The sequence below is a fragment of the Motacilla alba genome, chromosome 4A, assembly GCF_015832195.1.
Source record: "Motacilla alba alba isolate MOTALB_02 chromosome 4A, Motacilla_alba_V1.0_pri, whole genome shotgun sequence".
Taxonomy (NCBI): domain Eukaryota; kingdom Metazoa; phylum Chordata; class Aves; order Passeriformes; family Motacillidae; genus Motacilla; species Motacilla alba.
This window is the reverse complement of record NC_052045.1, coordinates 9,776,687-9,802,958: the sequence shown is the minus strand read 5'-3', so window position 1 is coordinate 9,802,958 and position 26,272 is coordinate 9,776,687. Positions and strand designations below refer to the sequence as shown.

Below are 26,272 nucleotides of genomic sequence, written 5' to 3'. Positions count from 1 at the left end.
TCCATTTGTGTGTCTGCGCACTGTGTGTCTAACACTGCTTCTGAGGCACTTCCTGATAGTTACCTTGGGGTTCTGTCTTTATCCCAGGAAACACTGTTCAGCTGTTTGTTGAGTATTACTGATCAAGTCTTGCTTCCATCTCTTTCCTTGATGGACTGCAATGCATGCATGTCTGAGGAATTATGGGGAATGTTCAAAACCTTTCCATACCAGTACCGGTGAGTAGAATGATTTGTTTCCATCCCTTGGAATGGGCTGCTGAATTGTCAGTTCTGAAATTCCTTTTCCTGTATAACTTTTCCAGGTACCGTCTCTATGGGCAATGGAAGAATGAAACATACAATAGCCACCCACTGCTTGTGAAAGTTAAAGCTCAAACCATAGATCGAGCCAAATATATAATGAAGTAAGTAGTCTATTCCCATAAATAATTATGAACTGCAGTACAGTGTATTGCATACCACCAGCTGGAGAAGAAAGAGCTTGACAAATACATTCCCTGTTTAATGACTTAGTAATTTCCCAGATAGTCCTTGTTCATAAAGCATTTAATGTATTGTGGTTAAAAACCATCAAATAAGCAAGAATACAGACAAATTTGTCACCAATAAGGATATATAATCTCTGAAAAATGTCCTGTTAAATGACTTAAAACCTTTTCCATGGGTAAGGTTTTTGATAAATTGCTTTGCCTATTAAATGTACAAGTGCTACATATTTCTTCTGGATGTGGAGACTCTCCTCCAAAGAGTCTCAAGAATCTTGTCATGTTCTCTGTACATTTGAATGTATGGCAGAGAGTTGAACAGAATGATTTATTCTCACCCTCAAGTGGGCCCACAGCAATTCCAGATTTACCTCACATTTGATGTCACCATCAGGGTATTAGGTTCTCCATTTGCCAAAGGCAATGGTGTAGTGTTACAATGTAGATAATCAGAACCTTTCCATGTAGGCAAGACAGTAATTGTTTCTGTGAAAGAGCTGTGAAAGCTAGGAACAACTGTTTTGATTCCCTTCTTGCTGCATACACCATAAACCTTTCCCCCCTTCCCCTGTACAGTGTCTTTCAGTTGTTCAGGTGAACCACAGTGCTGTCAGTTGTTGAAAGTCAACAGCTATGTGTATAATTTACTGTCAGCTTCAGGTTTCAGGTTGAGCTCAAATCTTCAGTAGGAAATGCTGTGGAACTGTAACACAAAGACATACTGTTTTTCAGTGAATTGAATGCAACAAAAAATGACTGATCTGTAGCTAAGTTAAATTTCCAGGAGCAACTAACAGCATCACATGGTAGTTTCACTGATGACTTTGGAAAGCAAAATATTCAAAGTTGAAGCTAGAATGTGGTCCATAGTAACAGGGGGACAGCTGGACTGGCTGTACTGTCTGCATCTTGGAGGATTTCTCAATTTCCAGTTTTCAACGGATTAGCGTTTCTGTGCTGAGGTGTCTTGAAAACACATTTGCTAGTGAGAATTTAGTCTCTGAGACTTAAAAAGATGCTTCTTCACTGGAACTGACCTGTTGTTTTAATATTCTTTTATCTTGTCTTTTGTAATAAAATATATCCTCTTTTACAGGCGTTTAACTAAGGAAAATGTGAAACCCTCTGGAAGACAAATTGGGAAGCTCAGCCACAGCAATCCTACAATTTTATTTGATTATGTATGTAGTTGCATGTATTTGAATGCTATTTCATCCTGACAACAGATAATTGAAGTTCAGGAAGAGGCCTGCAGTTCTAATTTAATTTTCTACTTTTGATGCTAATTTTAAAATATAGTAATTTTTTAGTAGTGCACATAGTAAGATACTAAATATGACTTAATAATACTTAATGATGTATTAAATGTGTAAATGTATCTTGAATAACCAACTGCAGAAAAAATTTAATTTGAGCTAGCTTAGGTGGATCTCAGGTACAGGGATTGCTGATCAGGTTATGCAGAATGTGAATTCAGGTGAAGTTGCTCTGACATCTGTCTGTGAGTGGAGTGGAGAAAGACAGAGTCTTCCATTTAGAAGAAAACTTAAAGCTTTGAAGTCTGAAATACACCTATGAAGTTGGGAAGGACTTTAAGATTGCTTAGTCCTACAGAGTGCTGGAGAGTTGTGAAAATGTGTTGATGGGCCTCCACCTTATTCACGAATGTGACCTAAGAGTATGGATTTACCAGTTTTTAGATTGTACTTGTAGAAATTACTGCTGCAGTATGCACACGTTTGTGTCATGTACCAAAGAGAACATCTTAGAACTTGATGATTGCAGTTTACTTGTAGTCTTTCATGAACTAGCTTCATGGTTTTAAGGTTTTTTTAAATAGTCTTTTATTACTGTATGTAGCAACAGGAAATCCTGCTGCTAAGGCTTAGGATTCTTAAGAAATATTAGGGAAAAATGTTTTTGTTATTTTATTTGCTGATAATTGAAAAGAGAAATTATACAGAATTGTTTTTACAGGTTAGAGACACGTTTCACTGGTATCTTTAAGGTACTAGATAGATTAATGAGCTTGCCTGTTTACTTTCAGTTTGAAAAATTAATTTTAAGCATGTTTTCTGTAGGTTTTGAAGACAAGTATTTTTAAATGGTTTTATTATGTGAAAGATAAGGAATACTGTCCCTGTTCAGCTGAATGTCTGTTGTAACTTGCAGATTTTATCACAAATACAAAAATATGATAACTTGATAACTCCGGTTGTTGATTCGCTGAAATACCTCACTTCCCTGAACTATGATGTCTTGGCATGTATCCTTTGATTTAAATTACTACATCACTTATTGATAAAGCTGCAGTTCTAGCCAGATTGAATGTTATCTGTGAGTAGATATTGCCTCTGTTTTCTCTTCTTGCTGGTTTTTGCTGGAAATTTCAGTGAAGTTTGCAAATACCTTTGCACTTGTAGTGGATTATGGAGCCCTCTCAATTAATTCTTTCACACTATGAAAATTATTCTTTGTTTTTACTACTTTCAATCTTGAAGGCGTAGTGATTTTGTAAATAGTGAGATAAATACTGCTTTTAGGTTACTGTTTCATGGTTTTACTTTTTTCAAACCATAATTATGTTAGTGATTGCTGTATTTATATATTATGTTCATATTTTATAAAAGCCAGAAAAACAAGTCCCTGTAACTTTTGTGCTTGTAAGTTGAGGCAAAATACTTTCTTTAACTCCACTAAAGATTGTATCATTGAAGCATTGGCAAACCCTGAGAAGGAGAGAATGAAGCATGACGACACTACAATCTCAAGCTGGCTGCAGAGTTAGTATTCTTGTTTTATTTATTACAGTAATGTTTAAAATATTTCACCTTCCCCACAATCTATTCAACCGTTGATCATTATGATCGATATTTCACTTGCACCTACTGGCTAATATTTTAAGCAAAATGGAGAGCTGTCAAGTTTAATCAATAGGAACTTTTTTCCCCTTTGTATACCAGAAATGCATGTATTGCTAAGATGCCATTTGCAGTTTGTTAATGTTTGTTTAATAAACAGGTGCAGTCATAGCTGTTTCTCTTTGCTTTAGGTCTGGCAAGCTTTTGTGGTGCCGTGTTCCGAAAATACCCAATTGAACTTGCAGGCCTCCTGCAGTATGTAGCCAACCAGCTGAAAGCTGGCAAAAGGCAAGTATTGCACAATGGTTCCTTATAAACTCAGTTCATATAAAGTGTTATTTAGGTGTTTGCTGATACACAAGCACTACTTGTAGGTGTTGCTCTAGCAGTGGCAAACTCCATTCATAGCACTGGGAAGGTTAAATGGCAGAAAGAAAGAATGGTACATTCTTTAGTGCGTTACTTTTCCTCTAATTGTATAGCTGTGACATTCTTTAAGCACCAATTTTTCATCATTAACTTATTTTAATAGTTTTCTTAACAGCTAACCAGATAGGGGAAAAAACCTTCCACTGTATTATTTCATCATACACATTATTGTACATTATTTAAAAAATAAGTATCCATTATAGAAAGCAGTGTGACTGTTATCGTTTGTTTTGCTTTTCTCATAATGTCTTCTCTGCAGGGATGGCTCTTAACATTTTAATATTATTTGAATACTTTATAGTTTATTTAGTGGTAGTTGAATTGCTTCTTCATGTGTCAGTGTCAATCGTAACTCAAAACAAGGGTTCCAATTGTTCCAATTTGACTTTTCCTTCTGTCTTTCCATTGTCATCACTTAGTATTATTGTTTCATTTACTTTTTTGATTTTAATTTTATCACATAGGTAAGTATCAACTTTTTTCTATTTAAAATCCCCATATGGTTACTGAAAGGCACCTTACCAATGGTGATAACACAGCATGTTATTTTAGGGTAGTTATTTTGAGAAATGTAGTTTTTTCCCCTTCCCTGCAATGTAGACATTCAGTCTCATATACTCCTCTGTCCCTACATTTTGTTCTGATGATGGCAATCACATTGAGCTACAGAGGAAGGGTAAGTAATGTTTATTGTCTTTCCTCAAAATCACAACTGTAAGTATTTTGGGGAAAAAAGTAGTACTTGGGATCATAAAAATAAAATGGATTTATTGGTATGATCAGTTTCATAGGACTGCAATATTCAGGTATTGGAGCTTATGCTGATATTGCACAGTTCCTAGACAGAAAACATACTCGTTGTTGGAACAGCAAACAAAAATATAAGCCGTATGAATTATTTAAAGATGACACTTTGTTTTGGAAGGCATGGGTAAATGATTTTATTAGTCACACAAATTTCAGAAGTTAACTGGAAAACATTGCTGCTTTTTGTGATTGGGTACAATTCACTATACTTCTGTTAAGTAAAAGTCATTGTCCTTATGGAATTCAGAGCAGGAAGTAAAACCTTGTCTCTGGGCAGGATGATTGTTGGAGTGTTTTATATATTCTGTTTCAAGTAAAAATAAGATGTTTTCCATGTTTCCGAGTAACCTCTCCAGACTAACTTTGCCAGTACATTTTTAAGGCTGTATACTATTTTAGAAGCCCTTAACAAAATATAAAATACTCAATGAAATAACTGTATAAATACAGTTTGAAACACAGAAAGCAACAAAAGGGAGCAATAAACTTTGATTAATCTGCTGATACACATCCACTACCATCTTCAAATCCAACTGTTGAATGACTGCATTGCTTTTTACTTGCAGTAAAGAAATCCTTGTGCTTGACATAACTGTTTCTTCTTGAAAAAAGAACAAAAATGTTGTTTAACATGCATTGTGGTGCTGCTTTGTAATAGATATTGAATGTCATAGCTTCTGCTTTTTAAACAAATTGTCTTGTTTTTACTCCACTTTTCTGTTTTCTTTGCAGCTTTGATTTGCTTATTTTAAAAGAGGTAGTGCAGAAAATGGCTGGGATAGAAATTACTGAAGAAATGACGATGGAACAGTTGGAAGCCATGACTGGTGGAGAACAACTGAAAGCTGAGGTGTGTTTGTTAAATTTATCAATAACTGTTGCTTTTTGTTGGTGGTTCTAAAGACTCTGGTTCAAGAACTCTGGCAGCATAGCTGAGAAAGGTGTGTGCTTTATGATAGAATTGCCCCCTCTTTTGAGCTTACAGGCCTTGAGACAGGCAGCCAAGGCTGTGTAGATGTGAACCTTAGTTCTTGTGCATCACAGCATCTCATATTCAGGAGAGAGTGTTACATGACAGACCTGTGCATTCCAGCAGCCAGTGAGCTTGGATGTGCTGCAGTCCTGCTGACTCAGCCCTGCTCAGAGGGGAGTAGCAAAAACTGATTAAACTGACGAACCAGGCAAGACTGGTTAGTTGCTGATTCTTCTATAGGTACACGGGAGAACAGGATCCAGAGAGTTTTACTGCTGGACAGGAAACTCTATTGCTGTTAGTTCATCAGCATTTTTGCAGTCAGCTCACACAGATCCCATTTGCAATGCCCTGTTTTCCAGCTTGGGTAACTTTTTCTGTCCTGTGCAGGGTGGATACTTTGGCCAAATCAGGAATACAAAGAAATCATCTCAGAGATTAAAAGATGCATTATTGGACCATGATCTTGCCCTCCCACTGTGCCTGCTTATGGCTCAACAGAGAAATGGTGTCGTCTTTCAAGAAGGAGGGGAGAAACATCTGAAGCTGGTGGGAAAACTGTATGATCAGGCAAGTAAAAACACCTGTGTATGAGATCCCCTTATTTTTATTAACTTCTACTGTTTCAGCACAATATGTGAGCATTCAGCACATAAATAACAAAATTATATATGAGAATCTAGTACAATAAATACGAATACATAGGATTTTTAAAACTAATTGCAGAGTTGCTCTATTAAAATACATGGGTATATTAGAAGTATATTATATTGACAGGTAACCTCTGAGTAAAAGAGCAAAGCATCTTTTGTCATAAAAAGTTAAATTCTTATTTTTTAGTGTCCATTGTGTTTTCCTAATCTTACTTTAGTAGTGAAACTTCCTTTTTTAAAAAAATAATTCTGTTGCTGCCTTAGGCAGTAGGAACTAATTGCATTCCATTCTGGTAGAATAGAATGCTCTTGAATTCTGCTGGCTTTTTTGGTGGGGTTTTTTATTTTATTGTTCTTCCCCAGTGAGATTTTTTGCTCTGCTATTTGATGTCAGCATTTTTAACAAGAAACAGAAAGGGGAAAAAAAAAGGCAAGCTTTGAAGCTCTCCCTAACTTAGTTATTGAACAAAATAATAATGTTTGCTAACTTTTTGTATTTTTTACTTTTGTAGTGCCATGATACCCTGGTACAATTTGGTGGGTTTTTAGCATCCAATCTAAGCACAGAGGATTACATTAAGCGAGTGCCTTCTATTGATGTTCTCTGTAATGAGTTTCACACACCTCATGATGCTGCATTTTTCCTCTCAAGACCCATGTATGCACACCACATTTCAGTGAGTACAACTCTTCCATTTGTCTGCTCGTAGTGCTGCTCTGCTACCTGTTACCAGTACGTGTGGTAGGTTCCAGATAAAGTTTGTTGGCTAAATAAAACTTGAAAAGTTTTCTTAGTAACGTTAGAAATAGAAGCTGAGCTGGAACAGGTTGTCCTTAGTCTTCTTAGGAAAGGTGGCTCATGTGTCAACTTTCACACAACTGACAGGAGTCATAGCTAATGAAGTCACTTCTTTGGATGTCTTGGGTTATCAGTAGGAATTCTCTCCCTCCCTGTTTCCTCAAAGGTGTAAGTTCTTCTGCAGGTGTTTTAGATGGATTTTTGCTGTGGAGGAAAGTGTTGCAGCTGCCAAATGGTGTGCTGTCTGAGGAAGTGTCAGAAACTAATTTGTTCCTGCATCTAAAAAGTTTGATGTGGACAGCAGTTTTTACTTGGTGTAGCATAATGTGTTACTATAACAAGCAGCATCAGAAGAAAGATAAATCAATCCATCCAATGAGGATGAAGATTAAAGTTCTGTATGAGGTTTTTCAGTGCTTTATGTACTGACATTTCACAAGTAAATGTTGTATAGAAAAGTTTTCTCTAAAAGTTAAATGATATTCAGTGTAATTTTTGTATATATAGATTACAGTTTTTTATTTTTTTTTATCCACAGTCAAAGTATGATGAACTAAAAAAAGCTGAGAAGGGAAATAAACAGCAGCATAAAGTTCACAAATACATCACATCATGTGAGTTGGTGATGGCTCCTGTTCATGAAGCTGTGATTTCTCTGCACCTCCCTAAAGTCTGGGATGACATCAGCCCTCAGTTTTATGCTACATTCTGGTCTTTAACAATGTATGACCTTGCCGTGCCACACAGCAGCTATGACAGAGAAGTCAATAAACTTAAAGTCCAGATGAAAGCCATAGATGACAATCAGGAAATGGTATGTTGATACAATTTTGTGGTCCAATTTAAACTTTCTATCCTTGAAATAGTTTCTTTTCATTAAGTATTATATTGAGCTTGTTTAGATCTGGGAAGTTTTGTCACCTGGTTCATCCGTTCTAATTTGCCACATTAACATAATTTGGATTGACTTTCCTTTATAACTCCCATGTTAAAAATACTAGTGACTCCACTGAGTGAAAACTACTGGAAAATCAGTTTCAGAAAGCAGTATCTTGTTCAGACACCTATATCTATGGTTTGTCTGTTCACTTTTGTCTTAGCTATAGCCAGTGTTCATAAAATTGGTTGATGATTAGAGTAGAACATTTTTGAGTGAGAAGTTTTTCAAAAATTCTTTAGTATTACGTGGAACTTACTGCTCTGTCTATAGCAATTTTAGGTATGATACTAAATGAGTTATGCTGACATTTTATAGCCTCCAAATAAAAAGAAAAAAGAAAAAGAACGTTGCACAGCTCTGCAGGACAAGCTCCTTGAAGAGGAGAAGAAGCAGTTGGAGCATGTGCAGAGGGTTCTACAGAGACTGAAACTAGAGAAAGATAACTGGCTTTTGGCAAGTAAGTGTGTCTAAGGGAAATGCTGTGGATGTTTTTGTAGTTGTCACTGTCTCCAGAACTTCCTTGCACTAATACTCTTAATGTTTATTTGAAAATTTGTTTTTTTTCTACTTTGAGGTCTATTATAGCAAGGTAAAGTTTTAGTTAGAATGTAATGTGTCTTTGCAAATGCTGAGTAGTTGGTTTTCATAGAGAAGTTTTTTGTTTCTTGTGATGTCAAGACCTTTTAAATTTTGCCCTAATTTAGAAAATAAGTTAGAGATTTCCACCAATTCAGTGGAAACTTGTAATTGCAAACTGGCTTGTACTTGCTAACTGCTGTTAGAATGCTGCTAAGTTAGTATAATTGCTACAGGACAAAGAAATAGGCATGTAAAATCTCACTTACTCATCTGAGTTAACTTACTTTGTTTGAGTCCTGTGATTAGGAGCAATATTCCAGGGTTTGGGTGGTGGCATAAACCCTGTTCCAATTACAAGATAAGTGTTGTGCCAGCCTGACAGCCCCATGCAGTGAAACAGCATGCCCATGTTTCATAGAGCAGATATGCAGCAAGAAGAATCAAGTCTTTTCTCCTACAAAACATCTGTAATGTTTCATGTTGCTTGTGAACTCTGCTGGTATGGTTAATCTGAAATGTTTTTCTCTGGTCAGTTTTCTTCTCTGGATGAACTTTGAGTTTGTAACTGGAAGTAGTAGTTCGTCTGTCCCAAGAAGCCTAGCATAATCCAGTGGAAAAGAGTTTTGTTGTCCAACTCATGTAAGATCCATCCAACTGGTTTAATGAAGAAACACTGTTCCCTATAAGTATTTAATGTACTGTGGCAAATGAACTACAAAAAATTACTGGTTGAAAAGTTTCTGCCTGATTAAAACTTGGTCTAGAGGTGACTTGGTAAATTTGTCTACTTAAAGAAACACCCAAAAGTGTGTAGAAAATAATTTGCATAGGTATACTCATAACTCTTTGTGGGGTACTAGGAATAGCATATTGTTGGCTCTTGTGCTTGGGCTTCAGCTGAAGGAAGTTTCCCATCATTGCATCCAGAGGCAAGCTTACTATTTCAGCAGTTTGCCCCTTACAATAAATAATCTATAATTGTACTACATGAGGAACTAGAACAGCACATCCACTATAGCAGTGGGGCTTATTATTATTTTTAAAATTATTGATATGTAATTTATTTTTAAGACTGGCTTCATGTCTACAAACTTTTGATAGAGTGTTTGTACCCTTCAGAATAGGTTAATTTTTAGCAGAGTAACCTGGTAGCTTTAGCAATTGAAAACCACCTGTTCTGACTGGCAGTTCACTTGCTTTGTTTGAACACTTCTGAAGCAACACACACTTGATTGTCCTATGAGCTGTGATTCCCTTGATAGATTTTTTTATTTTTTTAGGCACCAAATGTTTGTTATAATCTTTGAGGGGTAGATACTAAAATTAAACAATCTTTGAGGGGTAGATACTAAAATTAAACAAAGTCAGCATAAAGTTTTAACAGTCCTTTCTTGAGCAAGCTTTATACCATGAGCCACAAGATTGAAGCAAGTAAACCCTGGGTATTATGACTTGTGGCCTGTGCAAAACCACCAGTGGCCCTTTTGGGGATCATGACTTCTTCCTTTGAAGGCATCCACTTGCAGTCTTTAGTTCTGTACTTGCTCTGACCTTGTTTTCGTGCTGTACATTCCTCTCAGCTTGTTTTTATGCTCCTTGTTGCCATGGGACCAGTTTGAGTATGTGTTAGGCTGTTGAGTTTGCCAACCTGTGGTTGGTCAAACAGAAACAGGTAACTCTTGAATTTGATACAGTGCAGTCTTTTACTCAGTGGTAGAATGAAACTTTCACAAAATGTGTGTGTATTGGGGTGGTGGTGTATCGAAGGCTGTTCTTTAAATTCCTCAGTGTGTTTGATTAATTGGAAAAATGATTATTGATGGATTCTATAGAGACAGCATGTTCTTCAGTTTGAAAGGAAACCAAAATAAAAGTCAGCCCCATGTAGAAAGATGAAAGGTGTTCTAGGGAAATAGCAGGTGGTGTTTGCTTCGCTGCTGCGCACAATTTGAGCAGGTGGAGAAGTTTACTGAAGCTTTCCCATAACCTGTTTTTAGCCCCATTGTGTGAAAGAAGAATTTTGCCAATAAGAAATAAACATTTGCTACATCTGCCCTGCTATTCTATCCCCACCCTCAAACAGTTGCACTTACATTGACTTCTTCTGATCAGTGCCAAAGATATGTCTGAAATCAACCACCAGAGTATGGATCTGTCGTACTGAGCTTCTTGGAAAGAGAGTAGTTGAATGATAAACCAATCATTTACTTTATTTTTTCTTTTCTTTTTTTCCCCCTCAACTTTTATTTTTTGAAGAATCTACCAAAAATGAGACTATCACCAAATTTTTACAGTTGTGTATATTTCCTCGCTGCATTTTTTCGGCAATTGATGCAGTTTACTGTGCTCACTTTGTTGAACTGGTGCATCAGCAGAAAACACCCAATTTCTCCACACTTCTCTGCTATGACCGAGTAAGTAGCTACAATTGGGTGTGTAATTTCATCATTACCACTGCAAACATCCCAAACTAGTGTCTCCTCTGCCTCCCAAAAGAGGTAAAAAAGATCCTGTGACAATCAGAAGTTCACTTTTGTACTTCAGATCTTCTGATCAAAGTTTTCTTAAAGCTTCAGGGGTTTATTTCCAAGAAATGTTGTTGGTGTTTTACCCTGAGTCTGGAGTTTCAGAGCGAAGTCATTAGCTGTCATGGGAGTTTTTTCAGGTTTCGTTACCTTTAAGTAATCTGCATTTCTGCCCTGCTCTCATCCTCCCATTTTAGCTGTGTGTGGCCTTCTCTATGGAATCAATTTTCTTACCCCCACCAGCAACATCCGTGGGACCCTTCTGACCCTGGCAAATGTGCTACAGACAGTGGGCTTGTTAGTGTCACTGCATCTGCTCTGATTTCATGTGTCCAAAAGAGCATTTCTGCTCAAGTAGCCCTGTCTGATGGACCTGTGTGGGCCAGGAAGAAAAAAACTTTTTTGCATCAGCTTGGCTGGATGTTTACTTCTACCAGCTCAAATCATTATTAATTTGAAAATAAAATACTTATGTCAGTGAAGACACTTGAACTATCAGTGTGTCAGCAGCAGCTGTGTGCTTGGATTCTGTGTGAAGGACCAGCACTTGGGAAACAAACAATATTTTATAAGCAGTCTGTTGTATTTAAAAACCAAATTAATGGTGGTTTACATGAGAGAAGTTTATAATTTTTGTTAGGTTTTTTTGCTTTTGTAATCCAGTAAGGTCATAGTAATGTTTTCTTGCTCTATTCACAGGTTTTCTCTGATATTATATATACAGTTGCAAGTTGCACAGAAAATGAAGCCAGCAGATATGGCAGGTTTTTATGCTGTATGCTGGAGACTGTTACCAGGTGGCACAGTGACAGAGTCATATATGAAAAGGTATAGGAAATCAATAAAATTAGTTTGCTCATTAGAATGTGTACTAACCATTTGTGTAATTCAGCCCAGTAAAATGGATTTAATGAAACTGTTAGATTTTAAAAGAGTGTGATTGGATTTTTCTGATAGTATAATCATAAAATTGACTTGTATTTTAATATAATTCATGTAGTTTTGGTAGAAGTAATTTTGTATGGTGCTAAAAAATATATTTGCTAAAAAAACCCTTTCTGTTTCTGATTTTCACATAGCTTACCTTGATAATTTAGGGAGCATATGGAAACTCTCTTAATACTCCTTGCACCATCAAGTTAAATTATGAATAATCTTTTCTTTCACCCAGAACTAAAACTTCAACATAAATCAGCTTCAAAAAAAATTGAATCTTGTAAAGTGTGATAGTATCTTATTCTTTAGAGTTTAGAATTTAGAATCACTAATTTTGTTTCCCAAAAAATAATTTTTTTCCTATTTGTTGATGTGCATGTAGGAATGTGGCAACTATCCAGGCTTCCTAACTATATTACGAGCAACTGGATTTGATGGTGGAAATAAGGCTGATCAATTGGATTATGAGAATTTTAGACACGTGGTACACAAATGGCACTATAAATTAACTAAGGTAAATAGAGATGCCAAAAACCTCATGTTTTTTGAATGCTTTAAAAAAAACCCAACTTCATTAGATTTAATTTATGTTTTAGGCTTCTGTGCACTGTCTGGAAACAGGTGAATATACACATATCAGAAACATCCTGATTGTGCTGACCAAAATCCTTCCATGGTATCCAAAAGTGCTGAACCTGGGTCAAGCTTTGGAAAGAAGAGTACACAAGATATGTCAGGAAGAGAAAGAGAAGAGACCTGATCTATATGCATTGGCTATGGGGTAACAACAACTTATTTAAGAAAGTGGTTAAAAGTGGATCATGAAAGGCATCTAAAGACTCGGAACTGTTACAGTCCTAACATTTGATTTTTACCTTATCACAGAAGATTTCGCTATCCTGCATCTCGGTGCTGGCAGTGTGAATGAAAACATTCATTTTGTGCTGGATGATCACTAATTTCCTTTACAAGACTCTAGTAAAACCCTTAAAATAGTAAAGATTTCTACTCACCAAGAGCATAGCTTAATTTTAGAGAAATAATTTAGCAGCAAGGAGATAGGAGGGATAGTAAAAGGAAGAAAGCCAAGGGCTGTTGCTGCAAGACTGTTTAGATATTGAAAGTGCATATGATTCTAAAATGCTTAGTTACATGTTACATCTTCCTGTGGTGAATGTGGAATCATCCTCGTATGCCTGAGGGGCAGTTCAGGTTGCCCATACCATTTGAAGTTTTGTCAGCATCAGTTTGTTCTGTGTGTTTGGCCAGGGGTGCATGTGTGTGGTGGTGGTGAGGAAGAGGGTGTGGAAGTAGGGCTGATTCTGTGTCTAGTGGGTTTGTTTGTTTTTCTTTTTCTTTTGAGCTCATCAATATAGGGGGAAGAAACTGCGTATCAGTTAGGAAAAACTGTGAAATAAATAACAGATGAACTGTTAGATTAGATCCACATTTAAGATTCAACCCATGTTTTGCTTTATGTTTGTGCATATTTAACAATCTGTGCGACTTGCAGCTATTCTGGACAGTTGAAAAGTAGGAAGCCTTTCATGATACCTGAAAATGAATTTCACCACAAAGACCCACCTGCCAGGAATGCTGTACCTGCAACAGTACAAAATGGGCCAGGTGGTGCTGGGATGCCTACGTCTCTCACAATAAATACAGTTAGACTGGAAGAGGGCACTACTGAGGAGACTGGTAAACACACCTATGATTATTATATGTTTATTTTTTAGTAGAATTTTTCTGACATTACAGGCTTTACTCAAAATTTGCCTCATTAAGCTAAAAAGAAAATAATATAAATGTGATGCTAAATAGGATCGGTGTGTGTCCTGTATTTTTACTTGGTTTTGGGAGAGGGGATCTGCTGCCTGTTTTAGCTGTTAGCTACACATGACCTGACATGAATATGCTCAGCTATTTGTTGTATTTTAACCAGTAGGTTATAGATTAATTTGTTGAAATAGATCTGTTCTTTGGTTTTTTTTTAAGCAGATAAACTAAAGGAGAAGTCTCAGGGTGTGGTGAAAGTTATTAATAAAACTGTCAACGCTACACCGAAGGTGACAACAAGCAATGGAAACAGTGCATCTAATAGGTGAGAAAAGCTATTCTTACACATCCTCTATTCTCTTCCTTCCAAGCCACAGAAATACACTTGGAAATGACCTGCCTTTTAATTTTACTTCTTGGTTCTGTGTAAATAGTTCCCATTTCTTTAAAGTTTAAAAAAAGTTACATTATTTTATTCAAAATACACAGTTTTTACTGATAAATGCATTTCATTTTAGCTACAAAAGATAAATGAGAACATTTCCTTGTTGCTGTTCTGATAAAGAAACAGCAAATCTGAACTCTTACAGTGTCTGCTTCAGGAAATTCTGTCAAACATTCAGTAGTGAAACTTGTGTGATAAAGCTAGAGCTGTGTTTTGTATCCATGCTAATTGGCCATTTTATTTTTGATGCAGTAAAATTATTAAAGAGAAAGATGATAAAGAAAAAAGCGGGAAGGAAAAAGATAAAGAAAAGAAAGACAAGACTCCAGCTGCCACTCCGGAGATGAAGGCACTTGGGAAAGATGGGAAAGATAAACCGAAGGAAGAACGGGCAAACAAAGATGAGAAAGCAAGAGAGATCAAGGAGAAAACGCCAAAATCTGACAAAGAGAAGGAAAAGGTGAAGAAAGAAGAAAAAGCTTCAAAAGAAGAAAAGTCCAAGACGGTTGTTACCATCATTGAGTCAAAGTCAACTGCAGAAAAGGAGAGAGAAAAGGAGCCATCCAGAGAAAGAGATCTAGCAAAGGAAATGAAATCCAAGGAAAATGCTAAAGGAGGAGAAAAGGTGCCAGTAGCTGGGTCCTTGAAGTCACCTGTTCCCCGATCAGAAACATCAGAATCTGAGAGGGGTAAGTTTGAATATTTAGTCTCTGTTCTTGTCTAGAAAAACAGAATGTGCCACTTGAAAATCACTGAATGTCAAAAAATGCTAGAGATGTTGAGAGAGAATTGCTAGATAATGAGTAACTGGGTTTTCAATACAGTCAGTATCTAAAGGAGGTGGTCAGAATATCTCCAAAAGGCAAACAGTGGGAATGTGTGAACTTCACACATCTCCAGTGGATGCTTGTTATCACAAAGCCTGCCATTTTTTAAATGTAAGTCTAAATGTTCTTTTATTAAAATGTGTTAGTATAACTTTGACCGTGCAAGTTTTGCAAAAGTGTAACGCTAAAACTTCGTGTGTACTTTGAGAGCTTCGTGACAATCTTTGAATTGGAAGAAAACAGGGAAAGTGAAAGATATAGGCATTTGCAACCTTAAGAAGGATGCAGAAAGCTTTATCAGCCTCTTCTTATATTAAGGGTGAGCAAATCCTTAAGTTATTATTTCAGGCTGATGTTGAGTTTTATATTTGTTCTGCTTAAAGCAAACCCCATAGGGGAGGACTGTAATGCTTTTCATAGGGTTCACCTGTTCAGGGTCTTCATAGAAATTCTGAAATTCAGATGCTGACTTCTATAAAATGGAAGTTTGGAGTGAACATAATTTTGCAACAGTTGGTTCGCATTACACTTTTGCTGCAAACTTTCATAAAGATGGTCAAGGTATGCTGCTAACTCTAGATAGCTTAAGGAAAACAAAATTCACACAGTGGTAAGAAATCTAGCTGTGATTGTGTTGGTACTTCAGAAAGTTATATTAATTGATTCTCAAACTCTTTGAACTGTTTTAATAATGCCATTGTTCTGTTCTTTCCTCAGAACAAAAACGCCGCAAAGTTGATACACATTCTTCTCCGTCACATTCCTCAACAGTAAAGGTTAGTATAGCCTGAGGAAGGCAGCACCCATGTTAGGCTCACAAGTTTGGGATGCCAGTATTCGACTTCCTTCAAGTTTTGTGCCAAGTATACACTGGAACCACTGGAGGTTTTATGTTGCATTAGAAAATGCATTCCTTTTCTTTATTGGCGGACTGTCTTTTTTTCTATAAAAATATTTTTTAATTAACCAAAATAATGCTTCAAGGACCTAGCACAAATTTTGTAAAATAGTGTTTGGAAATTTCAAGAGAATTTTTACACAGAAGTGCCTCATTGCTTTAAGCAGTCAGTTTTTTTGGAGTGCAATGGTAGCTACAAGCAAATGAGTCTTTGCAACAGAGTGGAGCATATTTTTCTGCACTTCTTTGAAGAATCTATAGCACTGAAGATTCCTGGATGATACGGGATGTACGATACCTCTGAATTCATCAGGCTTCTTGATGAGCATCATACCGATATGTGCCTTCTAAGGAGGAGTCTTGAAAGGAGTTCCATTTTAAAGTCTCCTTGGTGATCAGTTCTCCTGTAGTTGTGTATATTCAGTGCGCATGCAGCTTCTGTTGTACCTTCCCTTCGAGGTTTGTTTATTTCCAATGGGTTCCCACCATGTTGAGCCCTGCGTTACGATAAAACCAGATGTGGCCACCAAGCCTCCTACCCAGCAAAGAGAAACCCCAAGCACTCAAGCGCAGCACAAAACCATGGGCGTAGCCTACTTGAAGACTCAGGGTAGCCATTCCTTGCTCCATATTTATGTTATTTCTAAACCATCTATGTTCATGGAATCTTTGAATTTGCAGTACGTTGAACATTTAAAACTGTAAGTTACCAATACTTCATCGAGAGCACTGTGATGGATTATGTGGGTCTTTAAACTTCACCATCTTACCAACTTTAGAACAAGCTCTTCTCTTTTTTCTTTTTTTTTTTCAAAGTACATCTTTTTCTACGTAAGATTTACTTGAAATATTTAACTTAATTTTGGAGAATTCAAATAGCTTTTACTAGTTTTGAGGAAACAGGTGACAGTGATAACTACTCAGTGATGACTTTTTTTATAAATGGCAGCGTAAGGTCATTCTGGAGTGACTTCTACCACATTTAACTGAAAGTGGAGAAGATACAGGTTTACAAGTATTTTAAACCTGTTTCACCTCTTGTTCAGCTGTATTTAGAGTTGACTACTTTTTCTTTATATTTTTGTCTAGCCAGGAGAGTGTGTTTTCACTGTTGTAGGAAGAATTAGATGTAGACTTATTTTTTAGTTTATTTAATAGCAAAGTCTAGAGAATAGATAAGGACTGTCTTCCCCCCTCCCCCCCCTTTCTTTTTAAAAAGTATTTCATTTTCTAGCTTTATTCAAAGTATGGTATTAACATAAGATTTATTCCAGAAGGAGTAGCTGGTTTTTGTTTCAAGGGCATGGCCGTGCTTCCCAAAGTCCCTCTGGTTTCTGAAAACTATTCCAGCTCACGTGTCATCTCCGTTCATTTTCTACAGGACAACCTCAACGAACTCAAGGAATCTTCAGCAAAGGTTTGAATCTTTTAGAAACCAGCCAAGTTTATTTTCATGTTTTGTTGCAGAGAGAAGTTAACTTTTCCTCTTGTGGCAAACTCCCATTAGAAAGTCAAATTCCATTCCAGTAAATACTAGCATAGTGACAGAGGGATGGGGTTTTTTTGTCCTGGTGTGTAAGTCCTCTGTACAGGAGAGACAGTTGATAATGTGAAAGCAACGTAACAAAAATCCCCTGAATTTACCATTCTGTCAATATTTTGAAGAGATGTCATATCTCAGTGTCTCTTCTATTCCCCTCTAATACTTGGGAATACACAGAAATATCTTCATGATTAAGCCATTTGTTGGGCTGAAAAGCTAATAGAATAGCTAAAATAGTTCTCAGAATTGTTTGAGGGGTTTTGAGTATAGCAATTTGAGATGTTTCTGGAATATTGATACTCTTTCCCCTTAAAACTGTATTCATGTTCTAGTACTACAGTGTTGTGTTTCTAAGCATCAGAGACAGCCTCCTGAATTATCATCTGTGTATTTGCTTCCTGTAAATTCATTTCAGTTTCATTACTTTAGGAGAAGGGATACTAAAGAATGCTCTCAGGAGTTCATAGAATCAGAATCCCAGGTTGGAAGGGATCTCAAGGATCAGCTAGTCCAGGCTTTTTGGCAAAAACGTGGTATGGGCAGGCTGGCCCAGCATCCTGTCTATCTAGCCAGATCTTACAAGTGTCCAGTGTTGGGGAATCCATCGCTTCCCTGAGGAGATACTCCAATGGCATATTGTTCTTGGTGTGAAGTGTTTCCCTCTTGTGTTCCTTCTCAGGAGTAACATGTATCCATTACCCATTTTTCCGTGTTAAAAGGGCATCTCCCTTGGTAGCCACCCTTTAAATACTGGGACATGGTGCTAAGGTCTCTCCTAAACCTTCTCATGGCTGAGCAAACCCTGTTCACCCTGCCTTCCCTCTCATGTCAGGCTTCCCAAGCCTTGGATCAGCCTTTGTGACCCTGCTCTGCACCATCTCCAGCCTGTCCGCATCCTTTTTGTATAGCAGGGACCAAAACTGAACACAATATTCTGGATGTGGCCTAACAAGCACTGGGAATATTGTATTTTAGACAGATTCTGTAACTATTTCGTTGCTCTTTTTAGAACTCAAGCACATTGTAACTGTTGTACAGTAACAGTCACAGCCACTGCACACCTGCTGATACATCAGGGGATGTGACAAATCTTCTAAAGCTGCTGTTTAAGTCTTTTGATTACGCAATCAGAACCAGTGTGTAACTAAACTGCACAAAGGTTTACTGCTGGGAAAATGCTGACCATTTGGACTTTTTGGGTTTACCTAGGATTACTCATATTCACTTAATTTAAAAATGTATTACGGATTTCCATGTTCTGTATTTACACTGTTGTTTTAGTTGTAGTTATCTTTATGCAGAGTGTTCAGAACACTGTACGTTTTAAATCCAAATAGCCGTGATTCTTTAATGGACACTTGCAGGTGGATTTTTTGTTTTTAATTGAATCTTTCCAATACCAGCTGTATCTGATTATAGGGATAGAGTATATGGGAAATATCCTTTAGCCTTACCATTGATGAAACTACAGTGTCTGTAGATTGAATCTTGATACTTTTATAAATCATCATCATATCTTGTATATTTATTTTTTTTAAATTAGAAAACTCTAGTATTTGTCTTGAGCTTACCTCTGCCTGAAGGGAATCTATATGGGAATCTATAAAATCTCACTTTTCCTTTCCTTAGTGTATGAGTCAAGATTCAGTTGGTTAACTGAAATTTTGCTTATGTTTTCATTACTTATGCTTAAGTTTTATTTTAAAATATTTATTTTACTTATTAGCACATTGATTTAATTAAACAGGCAGTAGAATTATTTGTAATCAAATTAAGAGCAAACAGCTTTATTTTTCTAGTTAATTTTAAAAGTTACATTTTAGAATTAATTGTAATATGTTTGTGTAGACTTAGCTAGAAGTGTATTGCAGTTGTGTGACCTTTTAATGGATTTATTCTTTAAATGTTTGGGGAACTGGGGTATTGTCCAACCAGTTCCTTCCTTTTCTAAATGTTTTCTAATCTTTTTCACTTAATGAACTAATAATCTTCACTCTTCAGTGCTGTTCTAATAGACTTAAAGCAGTTCATGACAGTGTTCCCTGTACATGGTGTAAGACAAGTTAAATACTCTTTACCTCCATGTACTTATTTGGGGAAGGGATGGGATGTTCAGATGCCTGTAAGATTTATGAGTTCAGCTTCCACTAAAAGTTAAAAGTCCAGTGCTGTTGTCTGCTTGCAGACTTTGTTTATTCCTGGCTTTGCTCAGTTTCTGGAGCTAGACAATGGAAATACTGGTTTACACTGCAGGTTATAAAATAAATGGTGCCAGACTTGAGTTAGGGTTTGTTTGTTTGTTTGTGGGGGTTTTTTTTCTTTCTTTCTTTGGCATTTGTCCAAGTTACAAACCACACCGAAGCACCCAAAATTTGATGGGTCATCAGATGACAGCATTTCTAGAAGCAAGTTGATAAAGTCTTTTTGGTAAAGGAGGTGGGGGAGGATGGATGCAGTTTTCCAAAACTCTGCATTGGAATGGTAGAGGAGCAGTGGAATCTGTCATGGACAGCATGAGAACACAAGAAATGGAATAGCAGAAAGCAGAGCTATGAGGTTGCTTTTTTGTCCTGTGGAAAGCAGCTCTAGGAGACAACTGAATGGGGCTGTTTAGAGAAAACATATTTGCATGTCATTGTCAGCAAAGAAGAGAGGAATAAATTCACTTGTGGAATGGCATTGTAGGAAATTGAATAAGAAAAGAGGAGTGAACGAAAAGCAAAAAGAAATACCTAGTGCAAGAAGTATTGAAGGTTCCGTCTGTTGTAGGAGGATAAAATTCCAGTGAAATAAAAGGAAAGAGACCTAAATTTTGTCAGTGTGACTTTTAACATAGGATCACTAACATCAGGTTTTGGTAAGTTAAACATTTACTGAAACTGGAGAAGGACAGGATTACTTCATTTTTGCAAGTTGAAACCCTAATTGGTTTGGTTTAAGTGATATCTTGATTGTTTTAAACTAATCTTCCACTTCCCTCTTTTGTTGGTGTCCTTTTAAATAAGGTGTTTCTCTAAAAAGAAATACAGAGCACATTTTAATAAAGATTTTTTTGTCCCCCCAAAAAATTGTTAACTTATGGAACTGGGGAAAGAATGAAGTCTACTGATTTAAATCTGTGTGCTGGTGTAACTTAAATACCAAGGGAAGTGGTTTTAATTTAAAATGTTCTTAATATTTTCTAGATCTAACTATGTAATTGTTTTTAAAAAGACAGATAAAATTACTGTAATGTATCCATATTTATATAACACATGTGCTACCTGTTTTTTGAAGCTTACCAGAATTGGTTAGAAAAGATAGTGGAATAACAATCTAGAATATATTAGAGAAAAGAGCAATTTTTTTCTATGTTCAGCTGTTTTTCTCATTTGAAGGTTAGAAATTAGATTAAAAGACATTATTCAAAGTATTGTCTTAAATACTTTGTTGATAAAGATGATTCTTTAAAAATGAATTACAGCTTGTTTAAGCTGCTGATTCCATTCATTCCTTCTGGGCAAGACTGCAGGTGTTAACTTTGTCCAGTAACCTCCATATCCTGTTCCTGTAGCCCTGTGTCTGATTTGTGTTCTTGCATACAACAGTCCTGGTGAATGGTGTTCTGTGTATTTAATATAAATGTTTCAGTTAAGAGGAAATATTCTTGAATTGAGTAAATAAGCTGTAGGTTAAATTATAGATGATGAGTTTGAACATGTCTTCAATCACTCTTTGCTTTGCTAATAAAGTATTTATGTTTAATATTTGAGCTAGGTCTGATATGTAAGAATAAGACTTCTTTTTATTTACACATCCAGCAATACCAATATTAATATTTGGTGATGTTGCCTTGATTTAACAGCACTACATAAACCACACTACTCCAACACTGTCCAAGAGTAAGGAGAGAGAAGTGGAGAAGAAAGATTTGGACAAGTCAAGGGAGAGATCCAGAGAGAGAGAGAAGAAAGATGACAAGGACAGGAAAGATCGAAAAAGGGTTGGTGACATTTTTAATGAACTAGTTTAGACAGTTGGTATGTCCTTGGAAAGCTTTCTGTTCCAAGCCCTTGCAGTAATAATTGGCTGTACAGCCCATTTGAGCAGAAGTGACCTATATCAGAGGTGGCTTTTTTGTTCTGTTACTCTTTCAAGGGTTGGTTTTGCAGTAATGTATTCAAACCTCTGCTCCCTCCAAACGGATCTCCAGAAACTTCACACGAGATGTAACACCTCAGTTACATTCTAAGTGTTCAAAAATTAGTTCTCCAAAATAAGAATACAAGCAGGTGCTACTTCAGGAGTATGTTTTAGTCTGCTAACATCTGCATAATTGTATTTGGTGCCAGGATCATTCAAACAATGACCGAGAGGTACCACAGGATTCAACTAAACGACGCAAAGAGGAAAATGGCACAAGTATGTATTTTACTTGTGTATTTTGTATATATTTTACTTTATTTTACTGAGTGTTTGTCAGGCTTTTACTTGTTGTGAATTGCTACTTTCTCTTCTGTTTTTAGCTGGTTCTTCAAAACATAGCAAAAGTGAAAGTCCTTCTGATTCCCCTCGCTTAAATGAAAAAGAGAAGGAGAAAAACAAATCAAAATCTTCAGGAAAAGAGAAAGGTGATTCAATCAAGGCAGAAAAGATGGAGAAGAGCTCCTCTGGTAGCAAAAAGGTAAAATAACCTCTTCTCTTCTTGTTTATTTGTTGTTGTTGCTGACAGAACAAGCTGATCTTTTTTTCCTAAAATTTATTGCTCCTTTATAGCCTAAATTTAAAAGATATCCTGTGAATGTGTAAGAAATGCTTCTGAAACTTCTAGTATCTTGTGGCTTTAAATATCTCAGCAGTCACTCCTGGTAGGAGCAGGATAGTTTGGAGGACTAGTTCATTTTGGCAGTAGCCAGGAAAATTCAGAACTTAGGTTCTGAATAATCTAAAATACTGGCAGACTGCTCTTAACTTACATATAAACTAGCCTGTAATTCAGATTTCCACATGCATGTGTCAGCACAGCTTCTTTTGGTGAAAGCAGGTATGTTGCACTTGTATTTGTATTCACCTGTGGTTCCCACTTGCAGCTCTGCTGCTGGCACTAACCAGGGAACTGGATGAGAAGGGTGAAATAATCTCAGAAATCACAGAAGCTGAGTCCTGTCGTTTTGAGTGATGATTTTTTTTAGCTCTGTCCAGTTAAAATGTTAAATGTTACAGCCTTCCTAAATGTCCAGTATAATGGGTACCATAATAAGCTATTTCCCATATGTGTATTTTTAAAGGAATCAAGACATGATAAAGAAAAAACAGAGAAGAAAGAAAAGCGGGACAGTACTGGGGGGAAAGAAGAAAAGAAACAATATCCTTTTAAACACTGACATTTCAGAAAATTTCTGCAAATGAGCTTCCTTTTATTATATGTAGCAAAATATATATCTATATTTTTCCTTAACAATGAATTTACTCATAAATCTTCAGACAAGCATAGATAATGAAGATTCTTACAGGAAAGGTAAAAATGTTTGTTATTTAATTTCTATTTTGATTTGCTATCTTCTGTGGGTCCTTTTGACTGGTAATGGATATACAGACAAAACAGCCTAAAATCACCCTGGGTGATTGGGTGGTGTTTTGGGGGGTTTTTGGTTGTTTTGTGGGGATTTTATTTTTGATTGATGGTGTTTCATGTTTGGGGGTTTTTGTGGGTATGGGTGGTTTGGGTTGGGTTTTTTTTTTAATATTACTATTATTTATATTTTTAAAATACTGTTAGTATTTTAAATTTTTTATTACTGCTCGAGGAGAAAACTATTTCCCTGTCATCATCTCAGAGATGATATAGATCCTCAATTTTTTTGGGAGGGGAGAAAAGAAGAGGCGAAGGATGTGGCGTGTCAGTAGTGTTTGGAGTTGCATCTTTTCCCTTTTTCCAAGAAAAGTTGCCATACAAAAGCAGAGGTGGATTTATGTAATTCTGGTAGTCATCAGCCTTGATAATCTACATGTTACTTAGCAAAATCTTGCCTAATATGTAGCAAACTCAAGTTTCGTAGCCTCATCTTACTTTAACAAAAGCAGTAGCTTTCAAAGGACAATGCTATATAGTGCAGTTGGTCAGCTCATTGTCTCTGGATAATCTTTTACCTGGTCTGATCTGAGGAACAGGATAAAGGAAAACTTTGGCATGGAAACATGGACTATTTAAAGAAAGAAAATAAACTTCAGAGTATTTTGAGTAACTCCTTTTCAGACTGTATCTTCTGGAAAAATCAATATTCTTTGCAGTTGATGGGGCTCTGAATGGTTGGGGTTTTTTCAGATCTGTGGAGCTATGTGGACACCTACAATTTTTTTATGGGTATGAGGGCAGGGGTTTTTTCTCCTCCACACTGACCCATTTTAAGAGTTTTGAAATGTTTTGTTTTCAGTTATTTGGGAAGGAAAGTGTCCCAGTGAGCTTAAATTAGTTCACTTGATCTATCCAACTTAAATCACGGACTATGCATAAGGCAGTGTACAATTTTACATTTTAAGGAAAGGAAAAAAAAAGAAAAAACAAAATTTGAATGTCTGAGAAAAGTCTCCACTCCTGGATTGTGACCTCTGAGCAAAGGGGGCTTATTTGAAAAAGGATCTCATGTTCCATATGGTGTCAAGGCTCATTCAGCCATGGCAGTTGAGGGCACGTAAGTGAAGGGGTTTGGGTAACACAGCTTGTGCTGATACCAGGTGCACATTGGTGGTAAAAAGATGGGAGTTGAGGTGATTGCTTCTTAGTACTATTTCTTTTTATCTTTTTGAAATAATGAAAGATTCTTCTGTGAATATTTTCTAAATTGAAAATTAAGAGCATTCTCTGGAAAGAATTTGCTGGAATTTCCTTGACTCTGTGTCCTTCATAGCTGTTATTGTCTGATCACTGTAGAGGAATCCCAGCTTTTTCCCTATTCTTTTAAATGCTACTTTGGAACAAAAGGAAAAAGGCAGTCTTGGTAAATGAAGTTCACTACTGAGCACTTACAGCTTCCTTAATAATAAAATATGAAGTTTTGTCTTGACTAGCAATTCAATATAAAGTGAGGATTTGAGGATATAAAGTCATTAGTTTAAAAAGCACAACTATGTTCTGCTGAATGTAAATAACAAGTGCTGAGGTAAATGTCAGTTGTACTGTGGAATTCACATCCAGCTGTGTAATGGGCTTCAGCTTCTGGCCTGGAACACTGACAGCACCCCACTGTGTGCATAGTGAAGTATGAAAAAGTGCTTTGTATAGCAGCACAGTTGTGGAATCTCATCCTGTGCTCCTGTTAAATCTTTGATATCGTTCTCCCTAATGTACAATGTCTGATTGACCGCATTTATTTCTTGCCTAATTTAGAGAGAGTAAGATTTTGAGGGGGTTGCACTTCTAAAGGAGTTTCTACCCTCACAAGTGACTACTTGTTTGCTATTTGTATGCTTAAATTTGCATTTCACTACTTACAGTGCAGTGTTCACAGTAATGTAGTTCTTGCTGTGGAATGAGCTAGAGTTAGGGAATGATAAAAATAGTTTTATTTCCCTCCTCATTCTTTGAGCTGTGAATGGAATAAAATGTAAAGTTGTGAGATCAGTGTTTATTTGAACTTCTAATTATGTACATCTTCGTTGCAGGTGACATTGAAATGCGAAGATATCCAGCTGTGACCAGACATGTATTTTCCAGAGTATAGATTGCACAGAAAATTGTGAATGAAGAGGACCCATCTGCATCTCCTTAAATTATTCAGTTCTCTGCTTTATTTCCCCATGCTAAGGACTTAATTGTTAAGTTGTACATTACTGTATTTTTAACTTGTTGCTTAGTTTCTTATACATTTATTTTCAGTACCTGGCTGAAAGTGTTACCTATTCCATATTTTAGCACAATGTGCTGCAAACAAACAGTTGCCATAGTGCAAATGAGGTTTCATGTGTACATAGTTCCACTTTAGTTTGTCGAAAATACTGCCTGAGTGTAGTAATTCTTTCAATTTGAAATTGCATTCTTTTAGATGTTTGAAAACCACAAATAAACAGTTATTGAACCTTTTTGGATTTACCTCATTTAAACTCAGTTTTTATTTATTACTTGGCCTGTTTTTAATATCGGTAACTAAAAAAACAAAGTTAAGTGGGAGCACTGTTTTCATGCAATGCTTAGGGATTATTTGTATATTGTGTATAACGTTGACTTGTTTAAAAAAACAATGAATGAACCCTGTCCCATCCCAATCTAAACCTGTGCTCAGTTGTCCCTTGTCACACCTTTTGTTTGTCATGTTGTTTTTAGATTGATTGGAAATGCTCTCTTCAAAACTGAAATAAATTAGGTTTCAGTTACAGCTACAGGAGCTTTGTATTGCTGAACTTTAGTCTGAAAATTTCACAATGACATTTTTAAAAAAAAAAAAAAGAATTTTTTTATCTGCTAAATTCTACCAGTGTAACCTTTTTTCTAAATAAACAATAGTTTTCTCAATGGGTCGTAAATCATTCTCTGCGTGGTCACTTTGTTACTTCTCTGGATTGTTATGAAAACTGGATGTTAGTTGGAATCATGGCGGGGGTGGTTCCTGTCCCTCTATCCCTTCCCTTTTTTAGATGCCAAGGGCTGGTTGTGGAGTGTGGTCCTGCTGTGGAGTGACAGATGTGCTGCCCTTCTCCTGCAGTTTCCAGGAGCTCCGGGTTTGCCTTCCTGCATTCAGTCAAGTTTACACCTTTTTTTTGAGCCCTTTGTCTCTTGTCCAAATGCCATTAAAATCTCGGGTTTATATCAAGTATTAAT

At 36.5% G+C, this 26,272-nt stretch overlaps 1 protein-coding gene across 2 annotated transcripts in view; it reads left to right on the top strand.

Moving 5' to 3' along the window:
* The window catches only part of THOC2 (THO complex 2), a 48,732-nt gene extending 22,755 nt beyond the window's left edge, over positions 1-25,977 (top strand). The window contains exons 14-39 of one of the 2 annotated variants that reach the window (XM_038164685.1): positions 88-218; positions 305-406; positions 1,584-1,668; positions 2,660-2,753; positions 3,190-3,270; positions 3,540-3,636; positions 5,317-5,434; positions 5,948-6,127; positions 6,723-6,887; positions 7,548-7,823; positions 8,265-8,406; positions 10,785-10,942; positions 11,753-11,881; positions 12,372-12,503; positions 12,586-12,770; positions 13,503-13,687; positions 13,988-14,090; positions 14,463-14,899; positions 15,755-15,813; positions 17,317-17,352; positions 21,323-21,460; positions 21,810-21,879; positions 21,984-22,141; positions 22,746-22,822; positions 22,928-22,975; positions 25,120-25,977. In XM_038164685.1, the coding sequence (XP_038020613.1) occupies positions 88-218; positions 305-406; positions 1,584-1,668; positions 2,660-2,753; positions 3,190-3,270; positions 3,540-3,636; positions 5,317-5,434; positions 5,948-6,127; positions 6,723-6,887; positions 7,548-7,823; positions 8,265-8,406; positions 10,785-10,942; positions 11,753-11,881; positions 12,372-12,503; positions 12,586-12,770; positions 13,503-13,687; positions 13,988-14,090; positions 14,463-14,899; positions 15,755-15,813; positions 17,317-17,352; positions 21,323-21,460; positions 21,810-21,879; positions 21,984-22,141; positions 22,746-22,822; positions 22,928-22,955 (3,366 nt within the window). In that variant the 3' untranslated portion in view covers positions 22,956-22,975; positions 25,120-25,977. Of the gene's footprint in view, positions 1-87; positions 219-304; positions 407-1,583; positions 1,669-2,659; positions 2,754-3,189; positions 3,271-3,539; positions 3,637-5,316; positions 5,435-5,947; positions 6,128-6,722; positions 6,888-7,547; positions 7,824-8,264; positions 8,407-10,784; positions 10,943-11,752; positions 11,882-12,371; positions 12,504-12,585; positions 12,771-13,502; positions 13,688-13,984; positions 14,091-14,462; positions 14,900-15,754; positions 15,814-17,316; positions 17,353-21,322; positions 21,461-21,809; positions 21,880-21,983; positions 22,142-22,745; positions 22,823-22,927; positions 22,976-25,119 lie in introns of both variants that reach the window. The other variant, XM_038164684.1, reaches the window with a different exon arrangement.
* The last annotated feature ends 295 nt before the right edge of the window (positions 25,978-26,272 follow it).